Source organism: Scophthalmus maximus, chromosome 9 (assembly GCF_022379125.1).
Source record: "Scophthalmus maximus strain ysfricsl-2021 chromosome 9, ASM2237912v1, whole genome shotgun sequence".
In the NCBI taxonomy this organism is placed as follows: domain Eukaryota; kingdom Metazoa; phylum Chordata; class Actinopteri; order Pleuronectiformes; family Scophthalmidae; genus Scophthalmus; species Scophthalmus maximus.
In genome coordinates this window covers 22,862,338-22,881,688 of record NC_061523.1, presented here as the reverse complement: position 1 = coordinate 22,881,688, position 19,351 = coordinate 22,862,338, and the positions used below count along the sequence as shown (strand labels likewise).

General features: G+C 41.8%; 2 protein-coding genes across 4 annotated transcripts; one reads left to right on the top strand and one right to left on the bottom strand.

The window, feature by feature from the left end:
- Positions 1-1,037: 1,037 nt before the first annotated feature.
- Positions 1,038-11,278, bottom strand: srp72 (signal recognition particle 72). The gene is made up of 19 exons (XM_035650196.2): positions 11,143-11,278; positions 9,245-9,365; positions 8,705-8,825; positions 8,433-8,576; positions 8,156-8,267; positions 8,026-8,057; positions 7,620-7,744; positions 7,397-7,454; positions 7,093-7,224; positions 6,880-7,008; positions 6,450-6,522; positions 6,082-6,146; positions 5,837-5,932; positions 4,908-5,011; positions 4,261-4,338; positions 3,894-4,031; positions 3,754-3,791; positions 3,016-3,175; positions 1,038-2,477 (listed from the first exon to the last, which is right to left on the bottom strand). Exons 1-19 carry the CDS (start codon positions 11,240-11,242, stop codon positions 2,288-2,290), a joined length of 2,016 nt encoding a protein of 671 aa, XP_035506089.2. The 5' UTR covers positions 11,243-11,278; the 3' UTR covers positions 1,038-2,287.
- Positions 11,279-12,500: 1,222 nt separating this feature from the next.
- On the top strand, positions 12,501-19,155 carry leprotl1 (leptin receptor overlapping transcript like 1). 3 transcript variants are annotated; one of them, XM_047334311.1, is made up of 5 exons: positions 12,501-12,625; positions 13,275-13,350; positions 15,049-15,235; positions 15,713-15,825; positions 17,988-19,155. In XM_047334311.1, the coding sequence occupies exons 1-5, from the start codon at positions 12,610-12,612 to the stop codon at positions 18,058-18,060; spliced, it is 465 nt and encodes a 154-aa protein (XP_047190267.1). In that variant the 5' UTR covers positions 12,501-12,609; the 3' UTR covers positions 18,061-19,155. The 3 variants fall into 3 exon arrangements, with proteins under 3 accessions (XP_047190267.1, XP_035505516.1, XP_035505515.1); XM_035649623.2 differs by having other exon boundaries at positions 12,502-12,625; positions 18,535-19,155; XM_035649622.2 differs by lacking the exon at positions 17,988-19,155 and having other exon boundaries at positions 12,502-12,625; positions 15,713-15,829.
- The last annotated feature ends 196 nt before the right edge of the window (positions 19,156-19,351 follow it).

Below are 19,351 nucleotides of genomic sequence, written 5' to 3'. Positions count from 1 at the left end.
TTACGTTGTAATTTAATAAAAAATAAAGTTATAAATATATAAAATAAATAATTTGAGGCTACGTATGATTTCAGAGTGAATATCAGAAGAAGTGTCACCTGATGATGAAATGAGGAATGTGGAGCAACTTGTGAACTTGTACTTTAGGTTTCACAAATACAGAAATACTTCATGTTTAAGAAACTGTGTAATCCGAAGAAAGAACCACATTCCAGGAGATCGCAGCTAAATTTTTATTTTTTTCTTGCAATATTGTAACTTTTTTTTCCAAATTAAATTACATCTTTATTCTCAAAAATCTCAGAACTGAATTTTCTTAATTATGGCCCTGATTCTCCTTCGCAACTGCAACAGAGTCTCATCTCCACAAGGGCAGATGTAAGAACAAATAAAACTATTTAATAATAATATAATATGAGCCCTCAGTCAAACATTTTAAGTGCTATCAGATGTGGGTAGAACCGATATATGCAAACACTGATGCAATCTAATTAAAGTAAATTCATATTTAATGTCAGGAAAATGCCTATATGCTGCACACATTAACTGAAAACAGCTAATGAGAGCACCACGCGGTTTTAGTCCTGATGCATAAAATATATCCCTGTCATCATCTGTACATTGTAGAAATTACTGAAGTGAATTACTTCTTATTATTCCCCAATGTTACTCTGAAGGCCACATCCAGAAGTTTAGTTTAAAAAAAACCCTGGTGCTGCAGGAACATTATCCCATCAGGCTTTGTAATTATGACAACAATGGCAAGATATTCATGTTTACAAAAAACAACACCAGTATCTTGCTAAGAGGAGAGATTGAATCCACACTTTTCACCCTCATAAGTGGATGGAATTATGTTCCATCAATTTGCAGAAACACCCAAAACATACAAACCCGATCAAACTACTTCCTGTCTGTGATTCTCTCTGCAGACCCACGATGGTTAAGAGGCTGTGAAGTGATGGACTCGGCAATAAACAAGTGCAACACACAAAAACACTCAATGTGAGCAACAAGAAGCACAGGACGTCTGCGTGTTGCCGTTGTCAAGAGTTTTATTAAGACTTAACAAAGTGGGACACCTGGGTTTCTCTTCTCTCGTTTCCTAAAACATGCACCCGACAGCATTTCACTGAAGAGTTAAAATTCTCTCTCTCTCTCTCGCGCTTGAATTTAAAGACCAACACGGGGGATTCAGATTATAAATAATCCTTTGACGTCGTTGCGTCCGATGTGGTCGGTGGGTCGGCTCGTTGAAAACAAAAGGGACAATTTAAAGAAAAGAAACAAAACGTGACGTCCGACTTACTGAGGCCCGAGAAACGTGATTAAAAAGACAATTCTACCAAAAGGAAAACTTCAAGTTACATCGCAAAAGCAGCTGTTTTTTCCCCTAAAAGGTCCTTAAAGGGATCTGTGGTTTTAAAGCGGCAGTAGGCAATTTTTGGAGGAAGCTTGTTTCTGTCTTTGTTGTTGTTGTGATTTTGCTGCGACCTCCGGTTACGGGAGACTGACGCATATTTTTCTTTTTCGGAGCCTGGACTGAGCCGAAAACCCGCATTATTTTTTTCACAAAAGCGACGATGAGGTAAAATTCGCTGATTTTTTTTACAAATACGTGTATCGCTTTTTCCAGTCATCAGTCAAAAAGACGACACATAAATTCACTTTCTCCGTAACTGATTGAAAATGAACGCGCTCCACGAACAGTCTCGCTGCCTGTGAAACACAGGACACTTTTAAAAGGGGCGGACAAATGTAGGATTTTGATATAAAAATATGCAAAAATGCATTTTTTCCCCCAATATACATTTGGCTAATAATGATGTAAGAATACATGCCAAACAATGAGAACACCAAACTCCATCTACCCCCCCCCCCAAAAAAAGAATTCTGATAAGATGAGAGCTGACGGCTTCATTCCAGACTCTTCCGGAGAAGACGGATGAGACGACGTCAGCACCTTTAAAGAGAGCGAACCAGCACAGATGCAGGATTTCGGGACGTGAAGTTCGATTTGCGGACACTTTCCCTGTCAGTGGACATTTAAAAGACTTAACGGTAATGTAAAGTTTTCTCACGACATTCGAGGAAACATCAGCTTTTGAAGAGCGACAACAAGTTATTTCTAGTGGAACTGTCCTTTAAAAAAAAATGTTTCAAGCGCAAAGGGGAGATTTTGGTTTTCACGTGTTTAAATGAACGGTGACAACAAAATTAATCATATATATATATAAAAAAAAAGAAAAGAGTTTATATGATCTCTTGGTGTCGGTGGATCCGGTGACTACCAGCCTCCCTTCCCGCCCTTCTTCTTCTTCTGTGGCACCTTCTTGCGCGTGGCCCCCGAGGCAGCCGGTTTCTGCTGCCGGGGCGGGACCACGTTGCTGCTGCCGCCGGCGGGGGCCGACGACGAGCCGGACGCAGACCCTGGTCTGGGGGAGTTAGGGGGGCTACTGGCCGTCTTACTGGCATCGCTGGAACAAGGAGGGAGAATCAAAAAATCACGTCAGAGATCGTTGTCAAAGGACTGAACTGGAAAGATACAGAATATTATATCTGCTGCACAAACATGGGATTTCTGTTTGGCTTCAAAAATAAAAAGAATCTCGCGTTTCACTTCTTCAAGAGAAAATTATTTGATAACGATAACTTTTCTCTTTTCTCAACATCTGTGTAGAAATATTAGGTTTTATGTATTTGGAGAAAAAAAGAAAAACTTCCCCATGTGTGATTCTGTTGTGGACATTTTGAAAGCTGATATTCATATTTTATATATCATGTTAGAGCGATTCAGATGAGTCCTAACAGATAGATTTCTCATGAGGGCGAGACTGAGAAAAAAAAATAAATATATATATATATATATATATATAGGGAAACAAAAAGGAACAATCTCGGGTTCTTGAGTTGATTACTAAGTTACAGGCACTCGCCCCCAGGTGGCGCCGCTCCGCTCGCAGGTGATGTGCACGTGTGATGTGCATCTATGATGTGCACAGATGTGTAACTCACAGCTCGGCCGAAGCGCCTGCCGTCGCTCCCTGGGTTCCTTTTCCGATCTGCTCCTTCTTCTTCCCCTTCTTCTTGCCTCTGTAGTAGGAACGCTCCCGCATGGTCAGCCACCTCTCGGGGTCAGGGGTCGCCTTGGGGTCGCAGTTCTTGGGTAATTTTCCTAAAATGAAATGAAAACATATGAAGAGGAATAGTTGAAGAGCAGACTCAGCACAAGATGTGATTGCCTCAAACGGATAAAAGACTAATGTATCAATAAAAAAGGATCTTGAGCACACTTAAAAAACCCTTTTGTTTAAAACTGATTTTAAACAGATAGACTTACGAATTTGAAAGAAATTAATTGATTATGAATATATAAATCTGGTTATTATGTTTTTAAAACACATTAGAACACTTACATACAGTTTAACTGAAAAAATATGCATTCAAATAGTTTTTTTTCCTTTGTGTGTTAAATCTGTGTGATCCAAAACAATGGAAATTGAATATGCAACTAAAATACGTAAATCTTAAATATTTTTTGTGAGACATTGCTCCCTCTGGTGGCCCTTAAGGTCAACATCATTACATTATGCCAGTTTTAAATGGATGTCTCATCAAGGTGTTGCCGTCCTGACGGAGACTCAGAGGAAACAAACCATTTCACTAACAATTTTCACTGTATCAACAAAAGCAAATACTTTTGTTTTCACTGTATGCTTCTGTCTTTGATTCACAGGCGAGGTCAAGACATACCTTTCTTCTTCTTCCTCTTCTTCTTGATGTCGACTTGGCTGTAGAGGAAATGCAGACATGTGAGCCAAAAATAAATCAAAATGACGGGGATGTTCAGCTGTTTTACAGAAAATTCGAGAATGTTGTCGGGTGTTGTTTACCCTTGTTCTTTAGGGAGATTCTCTCCCGGGACTTTCGCTGCTTTTTTCCTGACGTTCGTGGCGCCGTGCGAGTTTTCCAGCTCGTCCACGTCCACGTTGAACGACATGGCGTCGGCCGACGGTAGGTGTTTGCTGAGGCTGCAGAGGAAATGCTGAGGAAACATTTCTGCACTGGCATTTTATTCAGCGGTACACACAAATCACTCCTACATGAGTTCGTAGCAGATCTTCTGATGTAAACATGTGCAATGTAATGATCAATTAATCTGCCAGTTATCGTGTGTTGATCAAATAACTGAGTATTGAGCAAATGTTCCAGCTCTTTCTTTTCTTCGTTCTCGGTCCGTTCAGCCGGTGAAAAGGATACGATTTGGCTTTGTCCGTGTCCACCAGAGAATACGCTGAGATGAGTTGTGCCAGTGTGTGGATGTCGTTGGTGTTCTGCCTGTTTCGAGAAAAACAATAACAGATGAGACTATGAGCATGTTGCAGTATGAAGTCGTTGTGTTATCAATTCGGTGGGAAAACGTTTTCTTCTTACAATTCTTTTTCGTCTTCTATGTACGATAGAGTTTAAGGGGCCACATTGAGAGAGAAAAAATTATAAAGTCTTACTACTACAATAAAAGTCATAATATTATGAGAGTAAAATCAACTTTATTCTCATAATATTGTGACTTAATTCTCGAAGTCTCACCTTTATTTTTTCCTCTCAATGTGGCCCTGAAAATCTGTCGACACCTCAACTTCCTGTAATTGGTCCGAACCATCCAAAAATCCACCATCCACACTTCTAACGAACTGAATCGAGGTTCAGTTTGATCCGGACCGAGAGACGACCTCTTTTAAACTGTGGTCCGAGGAACATTTCACACCTGCGATTTTTTGGTTCGGATTAAATGGAAAAATATCCAAAGGTCCTGGACCGAACGAGGTCGGTGTGAGAGCGACGGACCAGAATGAGCAGCAGAGAGATTAACATCACGTCTGCAGTTGTGCAGGACGATGACTCACTTCCAGAGCTGCTCCAGGTCACTGATGGCTTCCTTCTTCCGTCCGTACTTCAGTTTGAAGTTGGCCGCTTCTCGTACCAGAGCCAAGTGAGCAGCAGATCCGGGCTGCGGAGGAAGAAGAAGAAGAGCAGGAACATTACTCGGTGGAAACATGTTCAGGTTCATGAACTAACGTGCGTGTTGGCTCGTCTTTGGTCAAACCGCTGAATTAACCAGTCTTTGACTATACCTTACTATACGGTTTCCATCTTTGATCTGCACTGTATTTATTATCATAACTGTAAATACAATACAGGGGGTCATGGCAGCACGGCATCTTCCTCCCTGGATGTATAATTCATATTTTTTTTCTTTCTGTACGTGGTTCTCATAACTTAGGTTATCTAACCATTTCTTTTTTAAATTCATTAAAATAAAAAAAGCTTAAAAATCATAATGCATCACTGAGGTTTGACATATTTTCACTAGGTTCAACTTAGGTCTTTAAATTAACCTTTTTTTCAACCACATATGATGCATTTTAGGACCTGTTTTAGGTATGAAAGTATGATGGAAAACCAGTGGGAGAATATGAAATAATTAAATTTTTCCACCATTAATAATTCCTTCAAATACATTAGTTCAAATTATTGCCACCTGGCCTAGAATTGATGGGTGCATTAACCAATACAAAATCAATAATTCTTAATGATTAACTTATGTTTCTGCTGAAAGTGACAGTGACCCATAATGACACACTACAGAGGTAAGAAAAGATTTTTCAAGATATCGAAAAATTTTAATTTAAGACTTTTTAATACATTCCAATGATAAAACTTTTTCCTGACAGGGAGTTAAGGACAGAAATAGGTAAAAACTTTCATGTCCTGCCCACAGAACGAATTTTGCTACATGAATGAGCAGCACACAAAAACCCCACTGGACACAAACCTGTTGAGACTGGTAGTGTTCAATAGCTTGTTTGAAGACATCGATAGCGCCGTCAATGTCTTCTTCGTGCGAGTACATCGTCACCAGAGCTGAGATCTGAGGAGTCAAAGGTCACAGTTTAGGTGGACGTCATGAGAAATGACTTTAAAGGGGCAGTACGCCATTTTGGAGAAATCTCGTTTCTCTCTTTGTTGTTGTTGTTGTGGAAGATTCCAGAAATATATTGTTTCCCTTTTCAAACGTACCATCCCCGATTTGTGCTTGAACTCTTCAATGGACCTCAGGACGTCACAGGCTTTCGTCACATGACCTGAGAAAACAAAACAAATTTATCATTAAAAGAGTTTTATGAAACAAATTCAGCTGCTGTGACCAACAAAAAGACCATAATATCATCTCAGATTAATTAAAATTAAATCTCAAAACAAACTAAATGAATATTCTTCCTCTAGTCGTCACAAATATTTAAGCGCTCGGATTATCATGTGAAAACATAATAAGTTCAACAGTAAAATAAAGCTTTAATTTGACAAGAGACAGTCATGAGTTCACTAGAAGCTGGAACATTTTTGAAAGACATCCTGCGCTATTAAACTATAATCCGTGTCAGTACCTTGTACTAAATAGAGTTGTGCCATCACCAGTTTGATGCCAGACGCACGCTCTGGATGTTGATCTGAGAATTCCTAGGAAACACAGGAACAGACTGTTAATACAAATTACTGAAAGCACATAATAGTGTCACCATCCTCTGCAGATGGCTCATGGGAGCCTAGAGGCTTTTTATATTTAATATTCCTTGACGGAGGGAAAAACTATCTTGTGTTCTAGAATAGAGTAATTTATTTAAATCCACAGCAAAGATGTGTGGAAATTAAATCAGTGTGTCTCTAACTGCACAGACATTTGATGTATGTAACATATATTTCAGTACATGGAACCTCACACTGGTTGAAACATCAACCAGGTATTTAACCGTTAGAAAAAAAGGATATAAATCAGGCCACCGATGACGACGACCTGCAGCGTCGGTCACTTCATACCTGGAGCAGCTCGATGGCTCGGCTGTGCTGCTTCTCCCTGCACAGCTGAGCAACCTGGATGAGGACGGGTCGCGGCTGACCGGGGTTCTGAGACTGGAGATTGGATGACAGTTTCCTGCACTGGTCGGCCTGTGAACGATCAGCAGAAAAGTTTAAAAAATATATACCGCAATCACTTCACCTCCTTCCTCTGAATCACGACTGTATCTGTACCTGATTTGTGTACATAGCCAGCAGAGCTTTGTTCAAGTCGATGGCCTGCAGCTGCTTCCTCGCCAGCTTGTACTCGACGCCTTCAGCGTTCGTCAGTTTCACCTTCTTCTTCGAGTCAAACACGTTTTGGTCCTGAGGGGGGGAAACGAGACAAGGGCACAGATGAAAAAACATATTTTTAACTCCAGCTGGACATCAGTTTGTTTATGGGCTTGGCCCAGAATGAAGTATGAGGTTTAATGTGAATGATGATGATTGGATCATTTAAAACGTAGAAGTTGGCAAACTGGGTTCATCCACTCACCTTGTTTATTGTGATGATGTTATTAGCAGTCACAGCGAGTAGCCCCACGTCTGACGGTCTGGAAATAAATCAAACAATCACTGACAGATTACAATAATTTATCCTTTATATGGCCTTTTGAACGCCCATTGACACCATTTCCCTTGTCTTTTACTTTCTCCTCGTCTGCTTTTCTATCGTCTGTTCTTGGGAATAAATGCGATGTCACGACTGCTTGACTCACTTGAGCTTGATGACCTGGTTGTAGAGCTGCAGCGCCTCCTCTGTCCGACCTTGCAACTGCATGACGTACGCCATCTGAGAATGGATGACGGCCAACTCCGACTCGATGTCTTCTTCGGTTACATCCTGCGAGGGGACAAATCAACAATAACGATTATACCGGGAAAAGTTAAAGAGGAGTGTTCATAAATATCTGTGACGTTTCCAAAGCTCATCAACTCGAACATATTGGCAAAGTCTATTTCTAGAATTGGAATTAAGAGTTAAAACTCTTAGTTCTTTCCTTTTTTTTCTTGATGACATTGGAAGATCAATTCACACAATTGATCCCATCAAAGAGTATTTCATCCTCGTCTTTGAAAAGTGTGTATATTACATTTTGATGAGACTCAATCACTGCCACTTACAGAATCATCCGCCAGCGAGACTCTGCAAAGCTCTGAAGGAAAAACAAAACAAAACAGCAATCATTAAATACAAAATCAAGAAAAGACAAAGACAAGACTTGACATGAAAGGATGGACGAGTGGAACCGACCCTCCGCTTGCTGTAATTTATTAAAGGCCTCTGTCAGTTGTCCTTGGCCAATCAGAGCGCAAGCAGTATTGTAACACAGCTCATACGTCGAGTCGGGAAGACCGAGATCTTCCTACAGTGGGGAGACAAACAAGTCATCTTTAATCATCAACAGGAGAGTTGTAGAATCAGGTTTCAAAACAAAAACATTAGTCCAGACAGGAAAGCATCTAAATTGCTCAATAGTGACAAGAAATATGCTACGATTTAAATGTTGCGTTCTCTGAACAGTGTTTACCAGTGGGGTCTCCTCCCACTGACTCATCGCAGCCAGCACCGCAGCCAGGTTGGTCTTCCTCTCCTCCTCGTACTCGTCCTGAGAGTTCCTGATCAGGTCGGTGTAGACGGACTTGCACTCGCTGTAGCGTTCCAGTCTGTACAACTGGGAAACGAACACACGACAGGCTTCAGTGATTAGAGGGTTTGTTGTTGAGCGTATATAGAGATATGGTGTACAAAACACTCCACTGAATAAGTGCTATTATCAGGTTATTGGTCAGTAATCCTCACCACTTGACCGTAAAGCTCCTTCAACTTGTCCGTTTGCTCGGCGGCAGCTTCGATTGTCTTCAGAGAACTTTCCACTCGGTTCAGTCGGTACTCGCAGTACGCCTTCTCAAACACGACCTCACTGACGGGAGAGGAGAAAATAAAAATCATTTCAGTGGGAATCGGTGAGCTATCGGTGAGGCTCTTACTATAAAGCCACTTAAAATATATATTTTTACGTTTCCAGTTTGCACCATGTGTAAAAAAAAACAACTCAGAATTGTTCTTCACAAGACTGTGCTGAACAAAAATAAATTCATTAATCAGTAAATCAATTAAAATATTTAAATTTTTTTCAACGTCACAAATGTCCAAGCAAATTGACACATTCTGGGAGCAGCGATCAGACAGATGTTTCACTCTCCTGTTCGATAGCATAACTGACAATTGTCCGAATAACTTTTCTGCCATTCTGCTTTTTGTTTTAGCTCCAACTACAATCACAAAAAAATACACATTTGTCAGACGTTCAAGGGAAGAAAACCGCAGTTTGTCGCTTACCTGCCAAGCACTTTCGAATGCGTGTTCATGACATTCAGAGCCTCTTTGAAGCTGCCGTTCTGAGTAAGGCAAACTATTTTACAGTGAAGGGCCGTCACGTCATCTCTGTTCTCGTGTAGAACTGTGAAAGAAGAGAAAACACACACACACACACACACAAGCGCTCAGTAATGCAGATTATGGAAAAACAATACCAAACGAAACACGACATGACACGCTTGTGAGTTGGAAGTTACAACACAGAGCAACCATTTGTTGTTGGGGTTTTTTCTCGCCAGTTGTGACAACAAAAATTGGACTTCACTGCAACTTTACTTCCCTCTTTTTTTCTTTTCTGTTATTTTATCAGGTAAAAATGGTAAAAAATTAATTTTGGACTTTGAGAAAGATTTTCAGAGGAATCGAAAATGAAGAGAGAGAAACTAATGAGTTCCAAACATCAAAAGGAAACGTTGTTGAGAGATTTACATTTTTCCTGATTTGACAGAACAAAAAGTCTCGCAAAGATGAGACTGTGTATATAACAGACTTGAACACTCTCCCAGTTAATGTAGTCAAGATTTCCCAAGCCTGGGTTTAGTTGTTTTGGTCAAGACCAGGCACGTAACAATTAGTACTTTTTGTTGCAAGATAAATTGTCCCAGAAATTATTGCGATAAACAATATTATCGTAATTTTAAGACAATTATTTTGATACTGAATCATGTGACGCTTGCAGTTTAGGCCTATTGGTTGTTGCGTGTGCAAGTCCTTCACAAAAAATGTGTCGCTGCTGTGAGAAATGTCATCCAAAGTTTAGACTTGAGTTTAGGCCTCAGACAAAACAGGCAATTTGAAAACATGGTGCTTTAAGAAAAATACTAAGAAATCCATATCTGGCATGTTATAAACCAAACCAGTAACTGATGAATCAAACAACGAAATCAGATGAGGACAGAAGCAGCGAGACTTAAATGTTGTTGACATTTATTCTTATGTCAACTAACACGCATGTAGACACAATGGCTGTTATTGAGGTCAATAAAAATGAGTTCATATTCATGTATTGTACGCTAAGTTGATAACGTAATTATCGTGACAGGCCTGGTCTGGGCCTGGTCTGATCTGATGTAGGTAGGGGGGAAAGCACATATAGAATAAAGGTTTTAAACGTGTTAGCAGTCTTTGGCCTGCTTGGGTTAATCTGGACCAGATTTGTGTTTGATTTAATCCTGATTTGATGCAGTCTAGATGTGAAGAAATCAGCTAAACTGACTAGTTTTATTCATCACAAATGGAGTCAATGCTCCACAAAATGGGGTTGCCAGTGTTTGACACTGTTACTTGTTAATTTAGCCCAGATTTCCCCCAGTTCTTTGTTTTCTCAAATAAAATTAAAAAAAATCAAGAGTTCACATGAAGCTGGGTTTAAAAAACGGTGTTGAGGCTTCGTTCAGTAATGTAATGCAACGTTTTCCGTCTATTTAACGAAATGCTTCCTTATCAGTCAAAACACAGGCTAGTAAACGAGACGTATAACTGTTTCTACAGACTTGGTAACAGCTGAGTGAAAGACGATCAGCTGCCTGCCATGAGCAGTTAGCTGTCAGGCTAGGGACACGTCAGTGGTCCGAGGAGGACGGTGCACTTGTTTAGGGCGAAATATGAATTATGTATAACACACAGAACAGACGGAAAACAAACTTATATTCTAGCTACATGCATTCGAAGCACGCCTGTGTGCTGTAGTTTTTGTAAACACGTCGACGTTTGTGAGATGTGGCTACCGCTAGCCTAGCCACATGCTAACAGCTGGCCCCGCAGCCCCCGCGGACGGGCGCCGTCCGCCGGCCGGTGCGACCCGCAGCTCCCCGGCTCTGTGCGAGAGGGAACAGTAAACACACACACGGCCTTCCTACTTTTTGTCAGCGCCTTCAGGGCCCGAGTGTAGTCTCCGTTCTGCCCGCAGCGGTTCACCTCGGTCCACAGAGAAGCCACGGACGCCCCGCCGGTCGCCATCTTGGCCGAATGAGCTGTGTGCGTGAGAGCGCCGGACGTAGAACCTGTTCACTTCCGGGTTAATGAAATACTATTTTTATTTTTATTTTTATTTTTTATGAATGTTAAATTTTATTTAAATTTTGCAAATTTACGATAATCTACGGCGTTGTTATGCTTTTAATAAAAATGCGTTGCCATTTTGAAAATGTCCGTTTTTTATTTGGCAGTGACGCAGGAAAATGATGCCTTCACGGGCCAGATTTTAAAAAAGCGTACAGCAGGCAACTCCGTCGTACTGGAGCAGTTACTGCCAAAAAATCTGGGTCCTGTACCATGACGCTCAAAGCTCTGACTCGGACTCCTCTGAGGAACTGAACGAATATTCAATTAAGTTCCCCATATAAGATTTAGCTTTTTATTTTTTATACATTTCTTTCTCTATTTTAGATACGAAATCCGCCTCACCGGCAAAGCAACCAGCATTGTGGGTGACCCCGGCCACCCCCCACACAGCCTCTTCAGCCTCCTGCCATCTGGCAGAAGGAACCAGAGCCTCCGAGCCTCTTCCACTAGACTGGCAAACAGTCTCATTCACCAGGCTGTCAGGAAGCTCAATACCCTCCAATCCCCTCTGCCCCCCAAGAACTCTGGACTCTGACCCCCCCCCCCCCACACACACACACATCAGGAACTGCACCGGTCCCCTTGCAAAGACTCTGAGGAACACTATGTCACTCTCATCAGTGCCCTCTACATGTATTACATTCAATCTGCACTCATGTCCTTTAATTTGCACATTTTCAATTTATTCAATTTATTCAGTTTCCTTTCCTGTATATTACACATACTGTGCAGTATTTCCTTTCTATTGAACATTACAATCTCTTTAGCTTTTCTACACCGTGTGGTTTTGCCGTACTCTTACTTTTGCATTATATAGAATTTATTTATTGAATGTATTACTTATCTTATCTTTTGTTTTTGTTTTTTGTTTAGTGCCGTTGGGTCCGAGATAAACGGTTTTCCAATTCCTCTGTATGTCTGGAACAATATTGCAGGATTTGACAATAAATTTGACTTGACTTGTCTTGATATTGGTTATTTATTCCATTGTGGCATCTATGCCGCTGGACACTGGCTCTTGAAAAAAAATATAATTCTTTTCATGTGCATGTCTGGAAATGTCAATAACGAACCGTGTACCTTGAAATATAAAACAATACACGCTGACCGACCTACGGGGGTGCGTTCGTGTGAGAAGGAGTTCACAATTCCGCCTTTTTGTGGTGGCACGTGAAGGCGGCGGGGGCTGTCTGAGCCGGGGGGACGGCGCAGTGTTGTCACTCACCGCAGCGGCGTGTCGAGCGTTTTTGTGTCCAGGAGAAATGGCCGGGATTAAAGGTTAGACGGACACTTCCACCCTTGTTTCTCTTCTCCCCCCTTGGGAATTAGCGTCTGAATTCGGCCCCAAGTTTCGCGCAACTTGCGTTAAAACAGCGCGAGGATAGATGGATGCGTTTTTGCCACATCCGGCGAGCTAACGGTAGCAGCTAGCCGCAGGGCCAATGGCCAACACACAGTCGTTAGCATTAGCTAGAACTAGCTACACTCCTTTCACTTTCACTTACACATAAACATTTAGCCAGTCGGTGTTTAACGTTGTGTTATTAAACCGTATTTAACGTTGTGGCGGTTTTTAATAGTGTAAACAACGCAGCAGTTCCGGTTTGAATGCTAACAACTGATTTGTTGCAAGTGGATTTAAAGGCTGTGAACTGTGATGCGTTCACGGTCTGGCACGGAGCGCCGGTAGTTTATCTGAACGCTGCTACTGAAGCTGTTCGAACACACAATGCAATCAGCTGATTCATCACATGATTACAGTCATGGTCACACAGTTTAACCACAGGGGCCTTCATGCTGCTGCTGCTGCAGTGGGATTGTTGAGGGTCTTGGGGTAATGGGGGGCGGGGGGGGGGGGGGGGGGGGGGGGGTCATGTGTCTTTGTCCATGCTGACCATCAACCTCTGTCTGTCCCTCTGTCCTGCAGCTCTCATCAGCCTCTCCTTCGGAGGAGCCATCGGCCTCATGTTCCTCATGCTTGGATGTGCCCTCCCTGTGTATGAGTAAGTACCAGCCTCTGTGTGTGTGTGTGTGTGTGTGTGTGTGTGTGTGTGTGTGTGTATGTAATCTGCTTCAAATCTGGGTTTTCCCACATTGTTCTCCCTAACTCAGAAATCCATCATCTTTAAAATCTAGAGATATATTACATTTTTAGTGTGTGTGTGTGTGTGTGTGTGTGTGTGTGTGCGTGCACTGGAGGCGTCAAGTTTTTTCCCCCTCACATCATCACACTGTGATTTGCAGAGATTCACAGAGAAGCAGATACCTGTGAAAAAAAAACTCTGTGAAGCAAGTGTTAAAAAAAACCCCGCACATTTCTTTTGCCGCATAAGAAATTATACATTCGGTTGTTTTAAAATAAATCCATTCAAATAGTTTTTTTTACTCGTGACAAATATATCAGAACCACTGACAGCATCAGGATGTCGGAGGGCGAGAGAGAAGAGTGAAACTGAAACGTAAGTTTATTTGCATATGGTGTAAAATGAAACTTACAGTTTACAGAGAAATCTGGTCTTGGTCCCCATTAATCTGTCATAGACAAAAAATCAGCGACAGACAGATGTTATTTCTTTCATTTTGTGGCCGCCCCACATGACAAGACAAGATAAGACAGGACGTTAGTTGTGCTTCATATTCCCAAACAGATTAAACAGTTTGTGAAATTAGAACAAACCAATAGTTTAACTGTAAAGCTCGGGGCTTTTGGATGACACTTAAAAAACAGAGTACAAGATCCAGGATGTGCCGAATCTGATCGATGGGGTGAAATCCAAACGCGTCTCTAGGGTTACAGGGAAATGCTGTGTGGTAACTTTTGCATTTGTGTGTTTTGTGTGAGCACACACACGCGCTCAGACAGATGCAGCCGATTTGCCTTTTTCAGTCCGTATGTGAGGGGATGAGCGAGGGCTAAAGATCTGGCCCCTGTATCATCTGATATCATTTTCCTCTCAGCCATCGAGAGGATATTAGACGACAGCCGCAGACAAGCACGATGTAGGAGAGGAGGGCTGAGAAAAAAACACAAGGGATTGTTATGAGTATAGTGGTCCACTCCAAATACAGTATTTTTCATTGTTTATTATAGATGATGTAATTTATTCTAATTCAGATTTTTTTAATTTAATTTTGTGTCATATTTTTTACAGAGAAGTTTACATTGAAAAATACACTGTTATTTTTCCTGTTAGTATTTGTGTTTTGAGTTAAAGTAAATTTTTCAACTGATAAATATCCCGATAATTTCATTTCTGGGCCAAAACTATAAAAATTTATTTCGTAGAGCCCGACCGATAAAAGATTTCCGAGGGCCGATACCAATATCAATATTAGTGGAGTACGAGACTTTCCGATACGATACATCAGCCGATATATATTATTACGTTTTTGAATCTGTCAATGATTCCTAAAATGTCGTTATCAAATCTTTATGACACAAAGGAAAGTAATTGAGGCTTGATATTTTTAGTTAAAACAATGATTAAACTATAAATAAAAAGAAAAAACAAATATATAGAACTTGAATTAAGAAAATAAACGCAGTTTATTTTACATTAAATGTAAACATCTGCATTCTGCATTGTTTATTCTGTACAATAAAAGATTGTCATCGGCCTTCAAAGGAAATGTTTTTCTCCCTCCATCCAACATGTGTGTATTCACCTCTTCCTCCTCCTCTTCTTCTTCTGTCCCTGCAGTAAATACTGGCCCTTGTTCCTGCTCTTCTTCTACATCCTGTCCCCCCTCCCTTACTGCATCTCGCGGAGGGTGATCGACGACACAGACTCGGCCAGCAACGCCTGCAAAGAGCTCGCCATCTTCCTCACGACGGGCATCGTCATCTCAGCCTTCGGCCTGCCCGTCGTCTTCGCAAGAGCTGAAGTCGTAAGTCCAATGTCTGAGAATGTAAAAAACAAACAACAAAAACTGAATATAGATTAGAATATATAGACATAAACAAAAAAGATTCAGTTCTCGATGTAAAGTCAAAAGTCCCAGGGGGCACAGATGTGCAGAACGTCCCGCCCCGTCTGCCCATCCCATCCTTCCCTGTCCGGTCACGTCATTCCCTGTTCCATCCCATCCCATCCCGTCCCGTCATTCCTTGTCCTGCCCCGTCCTGCCCTGTCCTGTCCTTCTCTGCTCTGTCCCGTCCCATACCATCCCATCCTTCCCTGTCCCGTCCTGCACTGCACTGCCCTCTCCTGTCCCATCACGTCCATCCCTGTCCCGTCCCGCCCCGCATGTACAAGTGTAGAGCTGCTTGTACATTTGCTCCTGTAAACTCGTGTTGTTGTTGTTGTGTATATTTTGACCCAGATCTTATTGATGAATAACTTATTGTTCCCTTCTGATGGACAGATTGCCTGGGGGGCGTGTGCGCTCGTGCTTACGGGCAACATTGTCATCTTCGGCACCATCCTGGGCTTCTTCCTCGTCTTCGGATCCAACGACGACTTCAGCTGGCAGCAGTGGTAAAACAACGGAGGGAGGGAGGGAGGGGGGGGGGGGGGGCGTTAGTCTGAACTGTTTTTATTAGCATTATTATTATTATAATTATTATAATTATTATTGTTATGGTCTTACTGTTCAGGTACTGTTGTTGTTATTTATATGATGACCACCATCGATAGACTCTCACCAAACCAGTGCAATACTTCTTTTTTTTTTTTTACTGTCTGCATCCTGTTGAACTGACGATAGTGGGACGGCATTGCATTTTTCCTCATATGGAACTTTAGTTCTCTGACGTCTGTGTTTGTGAGTTTTCTTCGTCCGTCCGTCGGCTTTTCATTTCGAGCGTTGGTGAACAACTTGTTGTGTTATTTATGAAAACGTGTTGGTTTCCTTTTCCTACCAAAAGGACGAGATTAATATTGTTCAGCTTCCTTTCCCCCCCCCAATTAGTGAAAATTTATTTCCACTGCGTTCGATGGTAAATCAGCAGAAAACTGACGGGAAAAAAAAACTGACAAATCTCAAGATGTCCTCCACCTCTTATGACAAAAATTCCATTTTCATTTGACGTGGTGGACTTATTAGATTAAAAAAACTGTCTGTTTTTTTTTGTCACATTAAGGGGAACAAACGCAGATTTCCGTCAGCTTTTTGCTTAAAAAAGGAAAAATCATGAAGTTGTGAAACATCTTTTAAACCTTTTTAATGTGATTTTTTTTATTATATTATTATTATTTTTTTATAAATAAGCTGTATTGCCAGAAATTCTGTTTCTCATCACACAAAAATAAGGAGGTGGTGTTTTTGTTTCCTCTCTCAACTCAAGAGAAGCGGATTATATTCGAACAGTCTGTCGGCCGCCACACCGCGCAGGTCAAAATTAAACGGACCCTGTGATTTGCCAGGTTCCGGCCGGATGCAGGCTGCGTAGATTATTCACCACGTTATTTTTGCATCCGGCAGCTCTGAACCTCCCCGTGCGTCTGGGCTCGCCCCCCCCCCACCCCCACCCGTCAGGCCCTAGCCTAGTAGCCGCCAGCTAGCGTAGGATTAGCTCGAGGGACGGCAGCCAAGCGACTGTAAGAGCCGGGCTACTTATAAAGAAGGACACTCGCAGCTCTTAAGCTTTTAAATGTGACCTCTCTCTCTTTGACTCCTTCAAAGTAAAGGAATCCAGAGACTTTGCCGCAAGTTTAGGTCCAGATTCGGCGCCTCCGTGCCGTCGCGTCTCCTCACACCAGCATTTCCAAGAGATAAAAACACAACACAAGTCAATGTTTCGTCACGTTTTCCTTTTATCGGCCCTGTGTGTGAAGGAAAGGCTTTCGTGCGTCGGTTCGCTGTAATCTGATGATGATGCAGCTCTGGGATCAGCTGTCCTGTTTTGCACATGCAGCGTCTCCCGGTCGCTGTTGACGTTTAACTGCATTAGGGACAAAAGCTAAACACAGATTTAAGCTTCTGCCGCCGCCTCGTTTCAGCACCGGTGTGTCTGGTGCATCCACATGATGATTTTATTGTTTTTGGGGGTTTTATTTTCTGCGGTTGGCGCAGTTTGAACATGTGTTCTGTGGAAGACGAGAGTTAAACTGTTACACTCCAAGTTTTTTAAACGTTTTAAACCAACGATGCAATTTGCAGATAATTTCTCTTTCCATTGATTGATCAGTAATTTCTTCAGACAAATCTAAAATCCTAGAGCTCAAGTTGACATCATCAAATGTCCTATTTTTTTCCCGAGCCCCAAAATATTCAATTTGATTTAATTTAAGACGAAGAAAAGCAGCAAAATGAAAAAATCAAAAACAGCGTTGTATTTTACCATGGATTTCCACACACGGCAGATTTCCAATTGAAGTCAAACTCTGAAGTAAATAAACGCTCGTAGTTTTAACATTAACATTTGTAACATTTAAAATCTTTAATCCCCCTTTTTAACTATTTTAACTAATTAAATACAGGAAGCTTATTCGCTTTCATGCTGAGAAGAAGAAGTCTGCACAGCTGGAGCCGGGGGAGGCGATTAGCCTAGCTTAGCATTAAACTCAGAAACAAGTCAACATCACACCAGGGGTGGATCTACTTTTCCTTTGACCTCAATGTAAAACGTCATGAGGTCAAGGGAACGTGTACAGGAGGATTCAAAAGACTAGAATCTGACTCCACTTTCACTATGTAGGACTACAAAAGAACCACAGCGGCTCCATCCAGCGTGTGTTACCACCCTGTGGCATCATGAGCTCCTTTCCTAAACGTTGAAAGAATTCGAACAGCTGCTGATGAAATTCTTCCGGGTCATTTCACGCAGCGAGGAACCTTCCCAAGCAAAATGGACAAATCCCCAAAAAGGTGCTCTGTCTCATCTGTTTGATCCGAACACAAACGGAAATGTGTCAATCAGGTCACCGATTTGAATGACGTGGTTGAAAACATGTATCTCGTCTTCTTAGTCAATCCACGCACTCATGGAAAATGAAACCACAGATTTGCACTGATAAGACACAACAGAGTTTTAATCTCAGCTATTCGCCTCCCGCCTCGCGGCTCCGGCTCCGGCGCCAGAACATCCATCTTATTTACCTGACCAGCGACACACTTGCTCCTTTCAAAAGTGAACTTTTGTACATTCTGTCTCGGCCGCAGTTTATTAGGAAGAAGAACAAAAACAAGTTGACGTCTTTTAACAGTATCTCCGACATGAACTTAAAAAAACCCAACTCTTTCAGAGGAGGAGAGCGTTTGGAAATGTGCCGAGGGGGAATCCCACTCCGAGCCGACAGCTGGTGCGTCGCGACACTTCCTGTCGGGTCCCCGACTCGTCCAGAGATCAGAACCTCGGTGGAGGCATTGATTGTATTAAAAGCACCACAGTGTAATGGCGGCTTTTTAGTTTTCTGTTACAGTATTTTAAACTACTGACATGATTTGTGCATGTTGTTATTATGTGACACCACTTTGAGTCTAGAGGAAATGCTCTCTGCAGTAGATCTACCCCCTGGTGGTGGTGGTCGTGAACGTCTGTATGAATTTAAAAGCTGAATTTGTAAAGAAGAAGAAATAGTTCTCTGATTCCTGTTTTGCTTTTCTGGACGAACTCCCTGATGTGACGCTGGGATGAGATCCTCTCTGTGTTTCTGTTCCAACACACATGTTACATTTCTTTTTCTTTCTCACAGATTTGGGAGGATGTTGTATTTATTTATGTCACGGGACGCTCTGTGTCAATGTCCGACGCCATTTTTACAATCTACAACGTTTGTGTTAACGCAGAAGAATTCAGCATGGTGGGTTTTTCTTTTCCTTGATTTTTTTTTTTTTTTTTTTTTTAAATAAACGCCATTTTTGAACATCCTCTCCTTCTGAGTGACTACGAATGCATTCGCTCTGCCTTTTTCCGAGACAGCATCAGATATTAGACTCCGGCTCCTGAAATGATGCTCAACTGATATCGTCTGCCTCGTGGCCGAGTTCAAGTTTCTCTCGCTGGTGAGCGACTCGCTCGTGTCCCTCAGGAGAATCTTTACTAGACAGAAAAAACTGAGT

What these genes read in the sequence shown, in the direction of transcription:
- srp72 (XM_035650196.2), bottom strand. Translation starts at nt 11,242, where the DNA reads ATGGCGACCGGCGGGGCGTCCGTGGCTTCTCTGTGGACCGAGGTGAAC. An exon ending in AGGAGCTTTACGGTCAAGTG is followed by an intron (nt 8,577 to 8,704) that starts GTGAGGATTACT and finishes TTCGTTTCCCAG; the next exon opens with TTGTACAGACTGGAACGCTA. An exon ending in GAGCCATCGAGCTGCTCCAG is followed by an intron (nt 6,523 to 6,879) that starts GTATGAAGTGAC and finishes TGTGTTTCCTAG; the next exon opens with GAATTCTCAGATCAACATCC.
- leprotl1 (XM_047334311.1), top strand. An exon ending in TCTTCGCAAGAGCTGAAGTC is followed by an intron (nt 15,236 to 15,712) that starts GTAAGTCCAATG and finishes TCTGATGGACAG; the next exon opens with ATTGCCTGGGGGGCGTGTGC. An exon ending in GACTTCAGCTGGCAGCAGTG is followed by an intron (nt 15,826 to 17,987) that starts GTAAAACAACGG and finishes TTCACTATGTAG; the next exon opens with GACTACAAAAGAACCACAGC.